Genomic DNA, 16,475 nt, shown 5'->3' on the forward strand with positions numbered 1-16,475 from the left:
TCTGTGGCCGAACATCTCCATGTCAGGAAGGAACCGAACAGCGCTGAACAGACCATTGACTATAATGGGGTCCATTTGGTTTCCACTCAGTTGGTCCGGCTTTTGGACAGAAGAAAAAGTCTTGCATGTAGTTCTCTTTCTTCCAGTATTTTGTGTTGGATCAACAAGAATGAGTTTGCCAGCCTTTGGTAGAATTTGTAAGCCTTGGATCATTCCAAATAAGGGAGATGGAATAAATCCTCCACAGTGCCACTTATTGAAAGGCAGAATTCCTGCCTTTCAATAGGTGGCACTGTGGAGGATTTATTCCATCTCCCTTATTTGCATATTACGCAGAGGAGTGTGTGTGGCCATTTGAGTCTCCTCACTTAGTTTATAGTATATAGTTGCTCTCCCTAAGGAGAAAAGAGTGTTTCTGACCCCCTTGGATCATTCTGATATGGTAAAATATCATCATCCTACAATATATAAGCACGACTCTTAAGTTCAGTAATAAAACTTAGCCAAATACAATGCTGACACTCATTGCATCAATGATCAACCAGATGGCAGCAACCAGGGTGTCATTCATTCACAATCTCATAATATCCAGAATTCTATGTGGGTTTCATTACAAATTTCCTTAAAATATCAATAACTAGTCAACTTAAAACTTCCCAGCCAAAAACTTTGGTAATTATGACCATGGAGGCCCATTTCTTAAGCATTTCGTCTTCAAGAAACATATCCTTTAGAAAGCTTGTAGATGGTGAGAGGTATATGGGCCAAGCAGGACCAGCCCTACACACAGTGGTGCCCAGTGCAATACTTTCCATTGATCCCCTCTTACTCCTATATTTGGTACCGCCATGCAATGTACAAATATACCATATAGTGCCGCATTATTAGTGCAAGTTTGGTGTCCAAATATTACTGACCTATGGTAAGCAAATACCATTCCCATACAATTGTCCGAATACCAATGCTATACTCCACTGCCCTGATCATACACAACACTGCAAATCTGTATAATCTACTTAGACACTAGGTAGCAGTACAAGTAAGTAAAGACCACCATACAGAACTGAAATGATACCACCACACATTGGCCAAGTGTTATCCAAGGTTTACCCCTTAAAGCCAAAGGGTGTACATGTATGCCCCTCAGCAATGGGATCTGTGTGGAGCGGGCGGGGAGTTGAGTTGGCTTCATAAACGGTGACACCCGTTGGCAACAGTTCCGATAGAACTGATAGGATATGTGAGTGCAAACTCGTATGTCTGCTCTGAGGTTAGTGAGAAGATAGGACATGTCCCATCTTTGCTGCGTGCTTCTATGGGATCCTTGGAAACACGCAGCTCACACCTCAGATTGTGTAAATGGGCTACTTCAAGTAGCTGGAAGCAGCCCATTCACCTAATCTTTACAGCTCCTATAGCAGCGATCTTTTTGCGCTCCTAGCAATGCGACAACTACCGTCGCCTGAACGAGCCCTAAAAGCTTATCCGACAAAGTGAACAGATTTGGAAAAAGAACACAATGTCAAAAATGGGCTTTTTCTGGTCAACCTGTCTCCATGAAAAATGCTTTAAAAAAGTGATCAATAAGTTGTGTGCAGCCCAAAATGGTATCAATAGAAATGACAGGTTGTCCCACAGACAGGCCTTCACTTAACCCAATCAGCAGAAACATAAAAAATGGTGACAAAGTAATTAAAAAAAAGTTTTATTTTGTAAAGGTAGTAGAACAAAAACGTATTTAAATGTATTACCGTAATCATACTGACTCACAGAATGAAGTTAGCATGCCATTTCTGCCACACTGTAAAAGCAAGACTTCTTCCCCAAAAATAGCAAAACCGTGTTACCCATTTCATCACATGTAGAAATGTTTTAGCCCATCAAGCACCAAGCTCTGTCAATCTATGGCACTTAGTCCTGGGCTTTAATCCCAGTCGATAGTAAAAATACTGCACAGGATTAAAGCTCCTGCAATCTAGAAGGAGCAGAAGCCGAGGACCCAAAGGAGAACACAGAAGCCATTTGTAACCCCTTCTGCCTTCTCCTTTAGGCCGTTCTCACACAGCCCACTTTTTAGGGCGTTTCAAACATAGCGCTAAACTTTGTAAATCACCTACATTGATTTTCAATGGGCTTCTCAGACCAGCTTTCAAAGATGGCGTTTCTAACGCAGCGTTATCCGTGTGCTGTCTTTTCTATTTTTAGGCTTTTAAGTGTTTTTAAACGCGATTCGTAACCTATTGGCCTTCTTTGCTAAAAGTAACAACACAGACAATTGCTCACACTGAAGGCTGCACAAAGCAGCTCTGCCCTAGTAAAAACGTGTTTACAAACACCTGTGTGAGAGCAGTCTTAGGCCGGCTTCACACGAGCGTGACGGGCTCCGCAGCAGAATATTCCGCAGTGAAGCCCGTCACGGCGCCCCCCAGAGACCCCATACTTACCAGCGGAAGATAGCGTGAAGACGCTTCCCCGCCCACCGCCGTCGCGTCATGTGACACGCCCACCGCGTCACATGACGCGGCCGGCCGTGTCACGTGACGCGCCGGCCGCGTCATATGACGCGGCGGCGGTAGGCGGGAAAGCGTTTTCACGCTATCTTCCGCTGTGTTACAGCAGGAGATAGCATGAACGGACGGCTTCCATTGACTGCAATGGAAGCCGTCAGCGCGTACACCTGCGGCAAATAGAGCATGCTGCGGGTGAGAACGGGAGATTTCACGGTGCGAAATTCCGCGGTGGAATTTCACATCGTGAGCATTGAGCTATTAGGTTCAATAGAACCTAATAGCAGGGGGCAACGCAGCGGATTTTTGCCGCGAATTTACGCGGCGGAAATCCGTTCGTGGGAAGGAGGCCTTAGGCCTCATGTCCACTAGGAAATTCGGGCCCGCGCAGATTCTCCATGCAGAATCCCGCAGTTGGACCCTCCTTTCCCGGGAATATGAGACCTGAAAACAGATTTTTCTTACCTGTCTGGACGCCGCGAGTTTCTGTCCGTCACGGCCGGATCTTCTTTCTCTCTGCCTGGCGCATTTTTTTTTTTAACTCCTGCTCTCCCGCGCCGGAGAGCAGAAATTTAGCTGCGGGTGTACCGCGGGACCAGACGGCTTCCATAGGCTTCTATGGAAGCCTGCGGGAGACCCACAGAAAATTGAGCATGCTGTATTTTTTCTCACGTGCGGGAGAAAACGCAAATCCATTAAAATGCCATCCGCGGGTGCAAATTACAATTTAATTTCCCGCGGATGGCTAATGGATCCCTATGGGCAAAATTGAATGCGGATTCCACAGCAGGAATCCGCAGCAGAATCCGCAATTCGATTTTGCCAGTGGACATGAGGCCTTAGAAGAGACATAGTGCTCAGTGAGCGCTATGTGGAGAACGCTGGAAGCAATACTGCCGTTTCCTGCACAGGACCTGGCAATCACGTGATCGCTGGTGATCCCTGGCATGTCATTGCTGCAGGGTCTTAGTAGACCCCTGACCAGCTCTGACAGTGACTACTGTTTTTCCCTGTAACTGAGACAACTACGGATGCTGCTGCAGCGTCAGAGGTGCCGGCCCACAGTGGAGGAGATAGCGGGGTAGATTTGGACATTGTCACGGGGCTCTGCCATCTCCTCCCCAGGGGGTAGCTCAGGATCCGTCTAAGTTACTGCTGGGGAAGTTTCACAGGGTAACCCAAGTAGCAGTTTACCTTAAGGATCCTTAAGTTATCTGCAGGGTTCTGTCCCCGACTACTCTCCGATCAACACTCACGTTTAGGGAAGGGCATTCAGCGCTGTATGGCAGTTCCTCTCACTGTCTGTCATCCTGGTCATTAGCATGAATGCCTGGGTGAATTGGGCCCAGGGCACACACAAGATCATCACTCAGCCTTTTCCATCCCGGGGCTCCACACAAGAGAAGGCACAGTCTCTCCTACTCAATAGAAGTTCCTTGCTTCCACTTCTAGGCTGTATTTTGTTGCGTGTCATGTGACCATGATATAGAGGTCTACATCATGGTCACATGACACACAACAAAATACATTTTCCAGACATAACCCAGACAGTAACCCATTCAGTGCTGCAGAGGTGCAATACACAACAAATTCATGCACAGAGAAGACACTGACAATAGAGATGTACAGGACCAACACATTCATATTTATGAAGGGGCCCCGTTAACGCTGAACCACTACACTACTCCTATGGAGACTCCAGTTACAATGAAAAATTGTGAAATAAGAAAAACAAATAGTGTGAATATCCCCAGAGATCTTATATGAGATCATGGGGGACATAAAACAAATAGTAAATTGTCCCACCTTGCTTTATGTGCTGCAGCTCTGTTCCTGTCGGCAGGTATACTCACACACCTTCACATTGCCATCCGGATGCTTTGGCTTTAGTTAAACACATAAATTCCATATACAGGAGTCCGGCTTTTGTGAGATAGTTCCTGCTTTATTCAAACAAACTTGTGCTCATGACAGACAGAGTACGCGCTTCGGTTCACATAGAACCTTGCTCACCTCAGAAGCAGGAACTATCTCACAAAGGCCGGACTCCTGTATATGGAATTTACATGGGGGACATAGATAGTAAAATTAAAAAATGTACAAAAATAAGCAAAAAAAACTATCAAATAAAAAAATTTATTTTCATTGCTCCCTTTGAAATCAATGGAGAACAGGAGTGGCCACCACTGCATTCATTACTAAGTGCTCTGGATTCTCAGGATTGGTGGGGGTCAAAATAGTTGAACCCTCATCAAAAAGTAAGCTACCCCTATCCTGTGGAAAGGGGGATACCTTGTGATTCTGGGACTACAGCTTTAAATAATGCTGCTATACAATCTATTTTAAGATTTGTGATGTTCACTTTGGGTAGCAGACAAGGTGGCAGGGAATTTAATTGGAGACCGATAATTGAGAGAGCTATTCTAGAATCTGCACAATGACATAGAAGATGGGTCTATCTTATAGTCAGATTCCATCTTAATGGCTACAGATCTACAGTAGGCCCCATGAACCATTGTACCCAATGTTATCACCCTTATTGATGTCAGAGTATTGCTAATGGGTAGCACACTTTTTCAATTACCTTTAACTGAGGTTGTGAAGTCACACAATGTCACTAAATGAACATCATTGCCTGCATGACGCTTAAACCTCAGTAATCCCAACAAGCCTTATCTGGATTTAGAGGAAGGCAGAATCTTCTGCTCATTACTTCTTTCAGTTTTAGCATTGTAGGACAATAGAAAAGTTCTAGAACATTTTTCCTTCATTATGGGCAATAGCAAAAGTGGTGCCCTATCTAAAGAGATTTTGGAGGAGCTTCAGTTGAACACCAAATTCAGCCAGGAGGAGTTATGTACTTGGTATCAGTCCTTCTTAAAAGAATGTCCGTCTGGAAAGATCTCCAAGAACCAGTTCGAAAGCATCTACTCAAAATTTTTTCCAGATGCTGATCCAAAAGCATATGCCCAGCATGTCTTCAGAAGCTTTGACGCCAACAACGATGGGACATTGGACTTTAAGGAATACATGATTGCTCTTCATATGACCTCATCTGGGAAGACTAACCAAAAACTAGAGTGGGCTTTCTCCTTATATGATGTGGATGGAAATGGGACCATCAGTAAACCAGAAGTCCTTGAAATCATCACGGTATGGTATATCTACTTCTCTGGCTTGTCATTCTTAGCCCTATAAAAGCATAAATAGTAGTCTAGACTTCATACACACTAAACACAAGTATCCCACAGACCCCAATAACCCCAAAAAGAGCAGGGAATCCTAGTATGAAATGCTACAGGACAGAATAGAGTCAGTTAGGAAGACTCAGAGGTTTCTAGTGGAGAAATAATGCTTCTTAGTGGAAGTTTTGTTATCAGCCATTATTGTTGGCAACATCTTGGTCATTAGATAGTGATCTGCTACATGGCATATTTTAGTATTTAAAGGGGGTTATTACTAATAGTAGGTAATGTTGTGGGGGTTAATACCCTTCCCTACCTGTTTAGTTGACCTCTATTAGTGTTTATTCACATGAACGATATTCTCGTGTGAGAAGCACTTGTGATGCTAGCTTGCCCATGAGGATCACAATTACACAGAAGTGATGCAGTTTTTAATCATTAATGCTTTGGATCGCCGTGAAAGGTTGGCAAGTTCGATATCAAGCAGAGTTTCTCAGCCCGATATTGGACTTGCCGGTGTGAATGTAGCCTTAAGCTGCTTTTACCTGTCTCCTATTCTATCTGGATAGGGCTGCTATAGGAGAAGGGTAGTCCATTATTTGCTTATGTGAATATTGCCTCTAATTTGTATTTATTCTAGTCTAGCAGTGATAGCGTTTTAGGAATATCTAAGAACGTACAAAAAGTTTCCATACAAATTCCAGTGATACCAAGAACCCCAAAACATAGAACAGAGGGCCTGGAGGAAATTTGCTTTGCACTTTGGACTCCTACTATATTAATATTGTATGTGGACTGTAGACTTTAGAGTATGGCCAGCCAAAACACGTTTTCTGAATCAGTATATTCAAAAATTTTGATACTTTCTTTTTACTGAAGAGTCAAAAATAATGTCTCGTTTTTCAAATATTTTTTGAAAAATTAGTAGATCTTAGAAATTGGGAAAAAATACAAACACCGCTTAGTTGACTTATATTGCAAATCTACCAGTCTGTCAGTGGAATTATGTGAAATGCTTTAAGGAATCTTCGTTAGCCCCCTAAATTTTGGCTTTGGGAAAATGACCTTACTATAGCCAAAGCTCAGCTTAGGCTATAGTTTAAGTGCAAGCTGCTGTGTTTCTCTACAACTTCTCCTTCTGTCTGCTTAGGTTAAGGTAAAGGTAAGGTGCCCTGGTGCAAGCACCGAGTCGTGACTGAATCCCTAGGGTGACGTCACATTGTGACGCTTTCCTGGCAGACTGTTTTTGCAGGGTGGTTTGCTATTGCCTTCCTAGTCATCTTTTACCCCCCAGCAAGCTGGGTGCTCATTTTACCAACCTCAGAAGGATGGAAGGCTGAGTCAACCTTGAGCTGGCTAGCTGAACTTGCGGGGATTGAACCCGCAACCTTCAGGTCATGAGCATTTTGCTGCCCTAAAACTCTGCAGTTAGGGTGCTTGGTGGTAAAATGAAGTAAAATTAGGCTTGGGCTTCTTTTTACTTGACTTCAGGGGTAAGGGGGGTACCTCAACTGTCACATCTACTACATGGTGTCTTTAAAAATAAAGTCACCCATGGTTCTGTGCCTTCTCTCTTCTTTTCTGTATGTTTAGATCCACCCAATTTTCAACAATCAAACGTTTTCCAGCCACTCTGTCTTCTCTGCTGCTTGCGTCCCCCCACAAAAAAGATTATTCATGTCCTCTTGTCTTCTTTCACCTCGTCCATATTCTATTGTCTTCATTAGCCTCCTAAATTATATTCTCACTATCTGGCCATTTATGGTATAGTATACAGATATATATTTTTTTAATAACCTGTAGTATAAAAGTAATAATTTGCACAGTACAGTAAATGCTGCATCAAGAAAGAAAAACAAAACAACTGAAGAACGATATCTCACAGAATCACCAAGGATAACTGCCCCATCATGCCGCTGTATCAACTTTACACAAAGTATATTCAAAAGTCTCAGGAAAAAAACATACTGTATCCTGAATGAGTCATATCTTTTAATATATATTCTTTTAAAATCTCATTACTCTTAATTCCCAAGTACCAACCTATGGATGAGAAAGTGGGGTGACCGCCCTAAAAAAGGCAACCCTGCACTGTAACCTAACCCTAGATCACCCTACTTCACCCTAATTAAGGGAGCAAAAGAGCAGAATCATATCATATGGGTTAGATACTAAGAGGGATCTGATCCAACTCACAGATAAGCCCACATATGTAAGATAAATATTGCAGAAGATTTGGATGAGATTGTTTACATCTATAATGATCTCAAAAGCCATGAGACTACATCCTTCTAATAATATATATATAGCATCCTACGTGTTTAACCCTTGCCACCAAAGGGCTCATCGGGGACAAAACTGGAAAAAAAAGTCACAATTATATCTATCTCACTATTGGTTATCAAAGATCACATGCAAAACAACAAACCCTCAAATTGTACGTTAATTAGTCACAACTAGAATATGTAAAATTGAAGAAGTAACAAATCCTATCTAATGAGTACTCACTTATGATATAATCAATCAATTCTCCCTTCCCAATGAGGGTGAAACACTAATAAAGAATCTGACCCTGATTACAATGATATGACAATAGGATGGCAAGCTCCATGCACACTAAATGGCCACAGCACATTCCATATAAGTCTCACCATATGAAGCAACAATGTATCATCAATCTATAATATGCGTCACTGATAAACATCCCTACAGATATCATGGGGTACACTCCAATCATAAATGGATGTCCCCACTCCGCATGTTGATAGAGTGAGCCACGGTTAGCGTTGGGACATAATAGGACTTTAAAAGAAGTAAAGAACAATGCCAGAATAGCTGTTTTCTGTTCACGTTTCTAATGGCCTACAGAATAAATATAGAATATTAAATAAATCCCTAAAAACAAGGTGTATTCAGAGTTTTTCATCCACTCCAAAAATGAGCAAAAACTATTTTATGCATCATATGTACCCCAAAATGGTGTTATTAAACATGCAACTAGTTTTGTGAAAACAAGCCCTCATACAGCCACGTCAATGGAAAAGTGAAGCAGTTATGACCACTGGAATACAAAGGGAAAAATATACTGTTCTTTAAAGGGGGTATTCCCAACTCAGACAAAAATGGCTAAGATGTGAGCTCAGCCCATATGCCACATTCACTGATGGCCAGAAGTAGGGAAACAGCCGAATTGGCTACTCTATTCTGTTTCTGTAACTTTGATAGAAAGGACTGAGAGTCATGGTATTGGCATAGCACAGGAAGGTATGCTATTTACATCAGAAATAACATAGCCCACTGTGCTATACTGTTTCCATAACTTCCATTAACTTCTATGGGAGTTAGAGAGACAACATAGAACAGCCAGTTTGGTTGCTTCTACACTCGCAGCAAAAAGGAGAAGTATAAGTCTTTCCTTTAGATGTACTACTCCTATTGAATCCACTTTTGGCTTTGGTTAAAAACGGAGTGCATGAAAAACTGCCAGAAAAACTACCTCATTCTATATCAGTAGTAAATCTGGCAGGTTAAGTAGGACAAAAAGTAAACCAGGGAGTCTGTCAGCTCAAATGTGCTGTCCAAACTGCAGGCATGATGTTATAGAGTCGGAGGAGTTGAGCAGAGTGAGATCTAGTTTTATGGGGGAAGATTCAGTATAACTTGTACTTTATTCATTTATATCTCTGCACATTCTCAGCTGAACAGTCCAATGGGTGGAGCCATTAGTGATTGACAGCCTTGCCTGTACATGCAGTCATACACAGCTGTCAATTACTGATGGCTCCGCCCATTGGACTGTTCAGCTCAGAATGAGCAGAGATGTAAATGAATAAAATACAATTTATACTGAATCTTTCCCCATAAAATTATACATCAATCTGCTCAGCTTCCCCTGCGCTATAATATAATGCTTGCAGTTTAGACCAAACTGACAGATTTGCTTTAAAATGTCCTGTTTTCTTTCAGATTTAGAGACATCCATTTATTGCCATTTGATTTTTGGAATTTTCAGATTTTTTTTGGAAACTGAAAAACTCTAGACTTTATTTTATACTTGGAATGTTAAAAAAATATATGAAAACACTTCCTGCTCATATCCTGTATCTACCATACAACTGAAACATTCATCTTTTACTGCTCTCTGAAGAAACATGTATACTACTAAAACAGACTGAGCCAGGATGCACATGTATGTCTGTACTGCATTGTAAAGCAGCATACGTCTTGTTACCGTGTTTTGACGGGACATAAAACTGCACTCTGCTACATTTTCCAGTCTGGCAAATGTTTTCTTTACAGAAAACCGTATTTGATACTTTCCAAGGTAAACATATGCAGAGTGAGATTCTAATTGGATCATAAAATGACAGGACACCAGAGGTTTAGTGTTTGGAAACTGTTCCTTTAAATGAATAAAGAGAAATGTAATTGTTAATTGTCATAGACTTTAATTAAAGTAACATCTTAAGTAACACAGTAACCATGTGCAAGGCTGAAAAAAGACATATGTCCATTTAATTCAGCTTATTACTCCTAAATGTTAGTCCAGAGGAAGGCAAAAAAAAGAACACGAGGTAGAAGCCAATTTTCCTAATTTTAGGGGGAAAAAATTCCTTCCCAACTCCAATCTGGCAATGAGAATAATCCCCGGATCACTGACCCTTCTGAAGTAATCAGTGACTAGAACATGTAATATTGTTACATTCAAGAAAGGCATCCAGGCTCCTCTTAAACCCATCACCACGTCCTCAGGCAGAAAGCTCCATAGTCTCAGCGCTCTTACAGTAAAGAATCCTCTTCTATGTTTGTGTACAAACCTTCCCACTCATCTCACTCTTCTATACAAGTTTATGGGATAGTGCACACACAGCATTATGAAAAGTGTCAAATTTTCGGCCAGCGTGCAGACTTCACAAGTGGGCAACGTGGTAGCCCGGAAGTTGTTGAATATGATAAGCATAGCACCCAGCTCCCTGTCACCTGCCCTAACAGCGCCCTAAACTAACTTATAGTGCTGTTGGGGCAGGTGACAAGCTCCTTTTAACAGTAACTTAACTCTAATAGGAATATTATTTAAATATCTTATTTCACTAATTTAGTTTTTTTTCTACTTAATATGAAAACAAGCTAAACAATGTATAAGATGCTATACCTTAGGAACAATACTGAAAACTCCCCTTTTTAAGTTGGATTATCCAATGAGGTATTCTTATACTGTATTATATAAGAATTCCATATTGCTTTCAGATTATTTTTTTTTTTAAGTCTATTTCCTAAAAATTAAATATGCAAATTAAATTAGCCTTGTGCATCTATTTTTTTTTTCTTAACGCAATTTCCCCTCCATAAACCTCTAATTAATAATCCAATAATTGTTCACTATAGGAGAACTCTAGGTGAAAATTGACAGTAAAAACTTTTGGAATGATTATTTTTAGGTGTCATGGGGGGGGGATTTAACAAGTGGTTTTGGACAGTTTTAGAGCGGAGAAAAGTTGTGAAACTTTGGTGCAACTTGTCAAACTTGCACAAAATTTGCAACTTTTGAGCCTTTTTGCACCCCATTCAAAAGTGGATGAAGTTTATCAAAAGGCAGCATGCCCGCACTAGCCCATCAATTTTACTATAATTCACGCTATAATCTACACCAACTCATAGCGAATGCAGATTTCAGTCTGGCAAACAGACTGGTGATACATGCACCAAGTTTATTAGGGGTGTGCACCTCTAAATAAAGTTTGCACACTTTACTCCAGGTCAGCTTGGGCTTAGAGTTTATAAAATGCCGGTCTAAGTACAGTTCCACACAAGTGTTAAATAAAATCGTATCAACCATTTACACATATAAACACTTCTGAAATGTATTACATTGAATATTTTTCTTTGTGTTCTGATAAAGTTCAAAACATTTTTGTTTTTTTCCAGGCAATATTTAAAATGATAACTGATGAAGACCAAAAACTTCTTCCAGATGATGAAAGCACTCCAGATAAGAGAACCAATAAAATATGGGTCTTCTTTGGCAAGAAAGATGATGGTAATTTTTATACCATATACATTTTCCACCTTTGAGGTCACATGACATAACTCATATCAAGCGAAGTTTGTAGTGACATAACTTTTCATTCATGATATTACCCCATCAGTGCCCCGGAGAAGCTTTAGGTCCTAACATACTGACCAGAACTTGTTGTCCTACATTGAAGAGGCCAATAATGAATGCACTGGCTCTTTGGTGGATACTGAGTTATCAAAGGTTATATGGGTAACCAGATTGTAAATGCCAAAAGCCACAATTATGTGAATAGCTGAGCAAGTTACCCATTTAGATGCCAAACGATAGAGTCCCATGCATATATTTCTCCTCTCAACTTCTCCTTAACTGCATAGTATTACCAAACGGCCATCGGGGAGGGTGGGGGTCTACTAGGACCCAAGGTGGTGGAAGCTGGATGGCATGTGCTCATATGCCTTCTTTATAATCTTGCTTTAATTGTAGGCCTTATTCTTGCCATCATTCAATATCCTCTGTGCAGGATATGCTAATATTCATCAACTAGAGGTTTTAGTGTTGGGAACAAGTCTACAGTAGAATGTTGCATAAGCTTGTGAACCCCTATAAAGTCAGCAATTTGTTTTATACATCTCCAGTTTGGGTGATATACCCAAAGTTGTTAAAGTCTATTTTTCTATAGCCGATTACAGTTTGTCCTAAAATATGAGCCATTGGTTCTATGAGCCCATATATAACACCTATATAAATATTTTCTATTCACAGATAAACTCACAGAAGGGGAATTTATTCAGGGCATCTTGAATAATAAAGAAATCCTACGCTTGATCCAGTTTGAACCCCAAAAAGTCAAGGAAAAACTAAAAGAAAAGAAACAGTAAACCTGCAGACCACACAACTTGTAATAAAGACTTTGAACCATTTCTATATCACCATCATCATGATCGCTGTCGATTCCAGGAAGTCACAGACTGATCTGGAACGAATGTCCTCTTTATACTTCCCTTACACAAAGTGATAATACTTGTGTCCCATAACACGGAGTTCTTTGTATCATAATTAGGTTAACCAATAATCCATGGATTACATCAGTAGTCTTCTTATACTCTGAAGGTCACTTCATAAGCTTATTGTATGTGGAATGAAAGGAAGGTATTAAAACATATAAGCAAATTCCAAATACATTTTTCTCTTTTTCACCAAATGTTTGGAATAATTTTTGTTTGCTTAGTAGTAAAAAAAATGTGTATTAGATTTTTTTTTGTAAAGCTTTTAGTGGTACGTACCAAAAAAAAATTGTAGACAAGGAAAATCTTAATATTCAGCGGGAGGAATTTACAGAAGTGCATATTTTTAATTATTGAAAATGTACTAAATTGAAAGAAAATTAGGAAAAATCGGGAAAAAGGAATGAAGCTTAGAAAAATAATGGAACAAAATTAATACTTAATTGGGATCATTTGGTGTCAACATTTTTGTGAAAAAAAATTAATTTAATTCATTTTGGAAGTATAAAATTGTAATTGTATAAGCAAAATTAAAATGTTTTAATTAAAATTGGACATTTGGAGTTAATGTTGGAAGAGTGGTTAATGGACATTTAATAGTATAGTTTAAACTACTGGATGTGGAAAAGTCCTGTGTACAGTAAGTATATCGCCTCACCTCACCTAGCTACTGCTCCCAGTTCCAGCCATACACCATACTGTAAAACCTAGGCTATATACCTTAAATCTCTTAGGACCCTCCACCTAAGAATGTAAAGTTAATGGTGGGGGTCACTGGCGTAATTATAGGAGATGCAGGGGATGCAGTTGTACTCAGGCCCAGAAGGCTTAAGGGGCCCATAAGGCCTCTCTTCTCCATATAAGGTGCCCAGTGCTATGAATAAAGCATTATAGTTGGAGGCCCTGTTATAGGTTTTGCATTAGGGCTAAGGAGCATCAAGTTACACCTCTGTGTTAAGGGGTTAAGAGAAGTTGGGGGGGCGGGCCCCGAGATAAACATTTGCACCCGGGCCCTTGAGCCTTTAGCTATGCCCTTGGTGGGTGTTGTTTCTTCACAGAGTATGTGGCAATGTCTACCTTCTGTTCAACTACCATGTTCTATATACTTTCCCTTAACCCATTTATGACCAATCATCATAAATTTACGGCGCTTGGTCCTGGGCTGTAAACCCAGTTGATAGTAAAAATACAGCGCGGGGAGGGGGGGGGGGGTTAAAGCCTCTGCTTTTGCAATAAATCAGAAGCATATCAGGTTGTCAGCTGTTAGTGACATCTGAGAACCCATGGGAGATGGCAGGAATGGTTTTTAACCATTCCTGCCTTCTCCTTTATCTAGTACACAGCACTCCATGAGCGCTATGTACTAAAGAGTGAAAGTGAAAGTCTTTCTTCCACTACACGAGCCAGCTGCCGGAATCTTCTGTCACAGCAGAGCTATGCCTCAGCTACAGTGGAAGAGTGTCAAATAAAAAAAAACATGTGAATGTCCCCCAGAGGTCTTATATGATGTCCTGGGGGACATAGATATTTTAAAAAATGATTACATTATTAAGTAAAACATAAATTACAGAATAAACTAAAAATATATACATAAAAAAAGAAAATAACCCAAAGCAGACGCCAACCAAAACCATATGCGCTCTGTAATCATAAACCATATATATAATATATCAAAAAGTCTGAAACAAAATAAGAAACCCATTCCCATACTTTATTTTAGCGTAAATACACCAATTGGAAAAAAAAATATTAATGTTGAAGAAAAAAACTTTTTTTTTTTTAGCGTTTGACCCCGATAAAACTAAAAACTGGGAAAAAAGCCAGTGAAAAAAATACCCCTATATGTCATGGAAAAAAAACGCAGCAAAAATAATTTTGGTAGCTGAAGGAAAAAAAATAAGGCATTAAAACTGCCACATGGGTAAAATCTGTCTGGTCCTTAAGGTACAAAACGGCCTGGTCTTTAAGGGGTTAAAGCCCTCAGCATGCACCTTGGTTGTAAATACACCCATACGCCACACTTTCAAATTAATTAGACTTCCATTAGCCCTAAAGGAAGTTTCCAAAACCTAGATTGCCCATTTAGCAGACTCTGTCAATCGATTTACCACCACTGATCAATGGTGTCCATTCCAATTGTGTAAGTATAGCCCTTCACTATGACTGTTTGCTGTAGTTTTCGAATATGCCCTTTGGAGTTCAATCCCAGGAATAAACGTCTGCCTTTCCTCAGGTTTAATGGTTGCTGCTTGTTCTAGGAGAACGTGGGAGTATGTCATCAGAATAAGTAGATTTGTCTACTTTAAGTCTTGGTAAGACTATTCTGTACATTCTCCTAAGTTAGACAACTTTCTCTTTGCTCTGCATCATATTTCTTGACATTTTTCATCCTTAATGAATAGCGCTAAAAAGAACACATTTTGGGAGTCAGAATCTTCTTCATCGCCTTCAATCATTTCGCCAAGTCTATTTTTTCTTAAACTTATATTTCCACGTTTATTTTAAACTTTTGCAATGAAAGAAAACTTATTAGATTCCTTCTTCTATGTTTTGTGACTCAACTTTCCTAAACTTTTAAATCTTCAAAGATTGTATTTTTTTTTTACTGAGCAGCTTAGCTGTGAATCTAGGAATAAGTATCAGGCAGACAGATGTGAAATCTGCCTTGCCACATACTGGTTTGTCTTTGGGCTATCTGGTGGGGCAGCACCTGGGGAACCTCACTTCATGTTTAACCCCTCAAAATGGGATACTGGCTTTGCTGCGGGTTCCTCAAGCTCTTACACACACAATTCAGATAATGGGACTGCTGACGCTGCACTGGGCCGAGGCGTGATACCTTTAGCCATAGTAGAGGAATAGGCTGAAGTCAGGGCTAGCAGCACAGGTGCATTAAAGAGGTCCAAGCCGAAGGTCAGGGCAGGCAGCAAGCAGTAGCAGAGTCCAGAATACAGAGCTGAGGTCATGGAGCATGCATAAGGAGTCACTAAAGGCTGTAGGCTGGGGTGACTCTCTATCCACCAGCGGGACCTCTGTGATCGCCGGCCACTCATGTGCTGGTATGTTGTGGGTAGTGTCCCTAAACTGTGCCTAGGATATTATGGAAGGCCTAAAACTTTGCACATCCTTGCTGTGCAAACTTGAATAGCTAACAACTTTAACCTCCTGGTCAGTACAGCCGTACAACAGTCTCCTAGTCTGTGCAATTCTGCTTGCCCTAATAACCCCAAAAGCCCAAGGCCCAAAATAACAAAGCAGCAACAGCACAGAGTCAACAAAAGTAGTCTTTTGATACACCCCATGCATCATAGATAGCCACTTCAGCTAACCTCATCTAAACTTAGATAGCTAGCTACAGGTTGGGTTGGTAGCTATTTTAGCACCTGGGGCAACTATCAGAGATTAACCCCACCTATACCTAGATAGCCATAGTACAGAGCAGTAGAGGTTCGCCCCGTGTCGGCATCTCATAGGCTATATTGAGCCATTTTTGGTGTCCATTTCTCATGACCAGTTCTGTTTCTGAAACCAATTTTGGTTCCTGATGAGTCATACGTGACGAAACGCGTAGAACTTGTTATATAAAACGATATATTCACAGAACAGAGCTACGTGTGCAACAGCCGTTGTGCTAAGAGTATACACAATTTTACCCGAATATCAGTACTCTATGTGACAACCGACATATTTCCATCGCAGCATCGTAGATAGAGAACTATCACTGATGGGTATTAGTCCGGTCGCGCTCTATAGGGACTTAAAC

General features: G+C 40.5%; 1 protein-coding gene across 1 annotated transcript; it reads left to right on the plus strand.

Moving 5' to 3' along the window:
* Positions 1-5,279: 5,279 nt before the first annotated feature.
* Positions 5,280-12,586, plus strand: RCVRN (recoverin). Its single transcript, XM_066586347.1, has 3 exons — positions 5,280-5,660; positions 11,618-11,729; positions 12,471-12,586. The coding sequence occupies exons 1-3, from the start codon at positions 5,280-5,282 to the stop codon at positions 12,584-12,586; spliced, it is 609 nt and encodes a 202-aa protein (XP_066442444.1).
* Positions 12,587-16,475: the final 3,889 nt, after the last annotated feature.

The sequence above is a fragment of the Eleutherodactylus coqui genome, chromosome 13, assembly GCF_035609145.1.
Source record: "Eleutherodactylus coqui strain aEleCoq1 chromosome 13, aEleCoq1.hap1, whole genome shotgun sequence".
In the NCBI taxonomy this organism is placed as follows: Eukaryota; Metazoa; Chordata; class Amphibia; order Anura; family Eleutherodactylidae; genus Eleutherodactylus; species Eleutherodactylus coqui.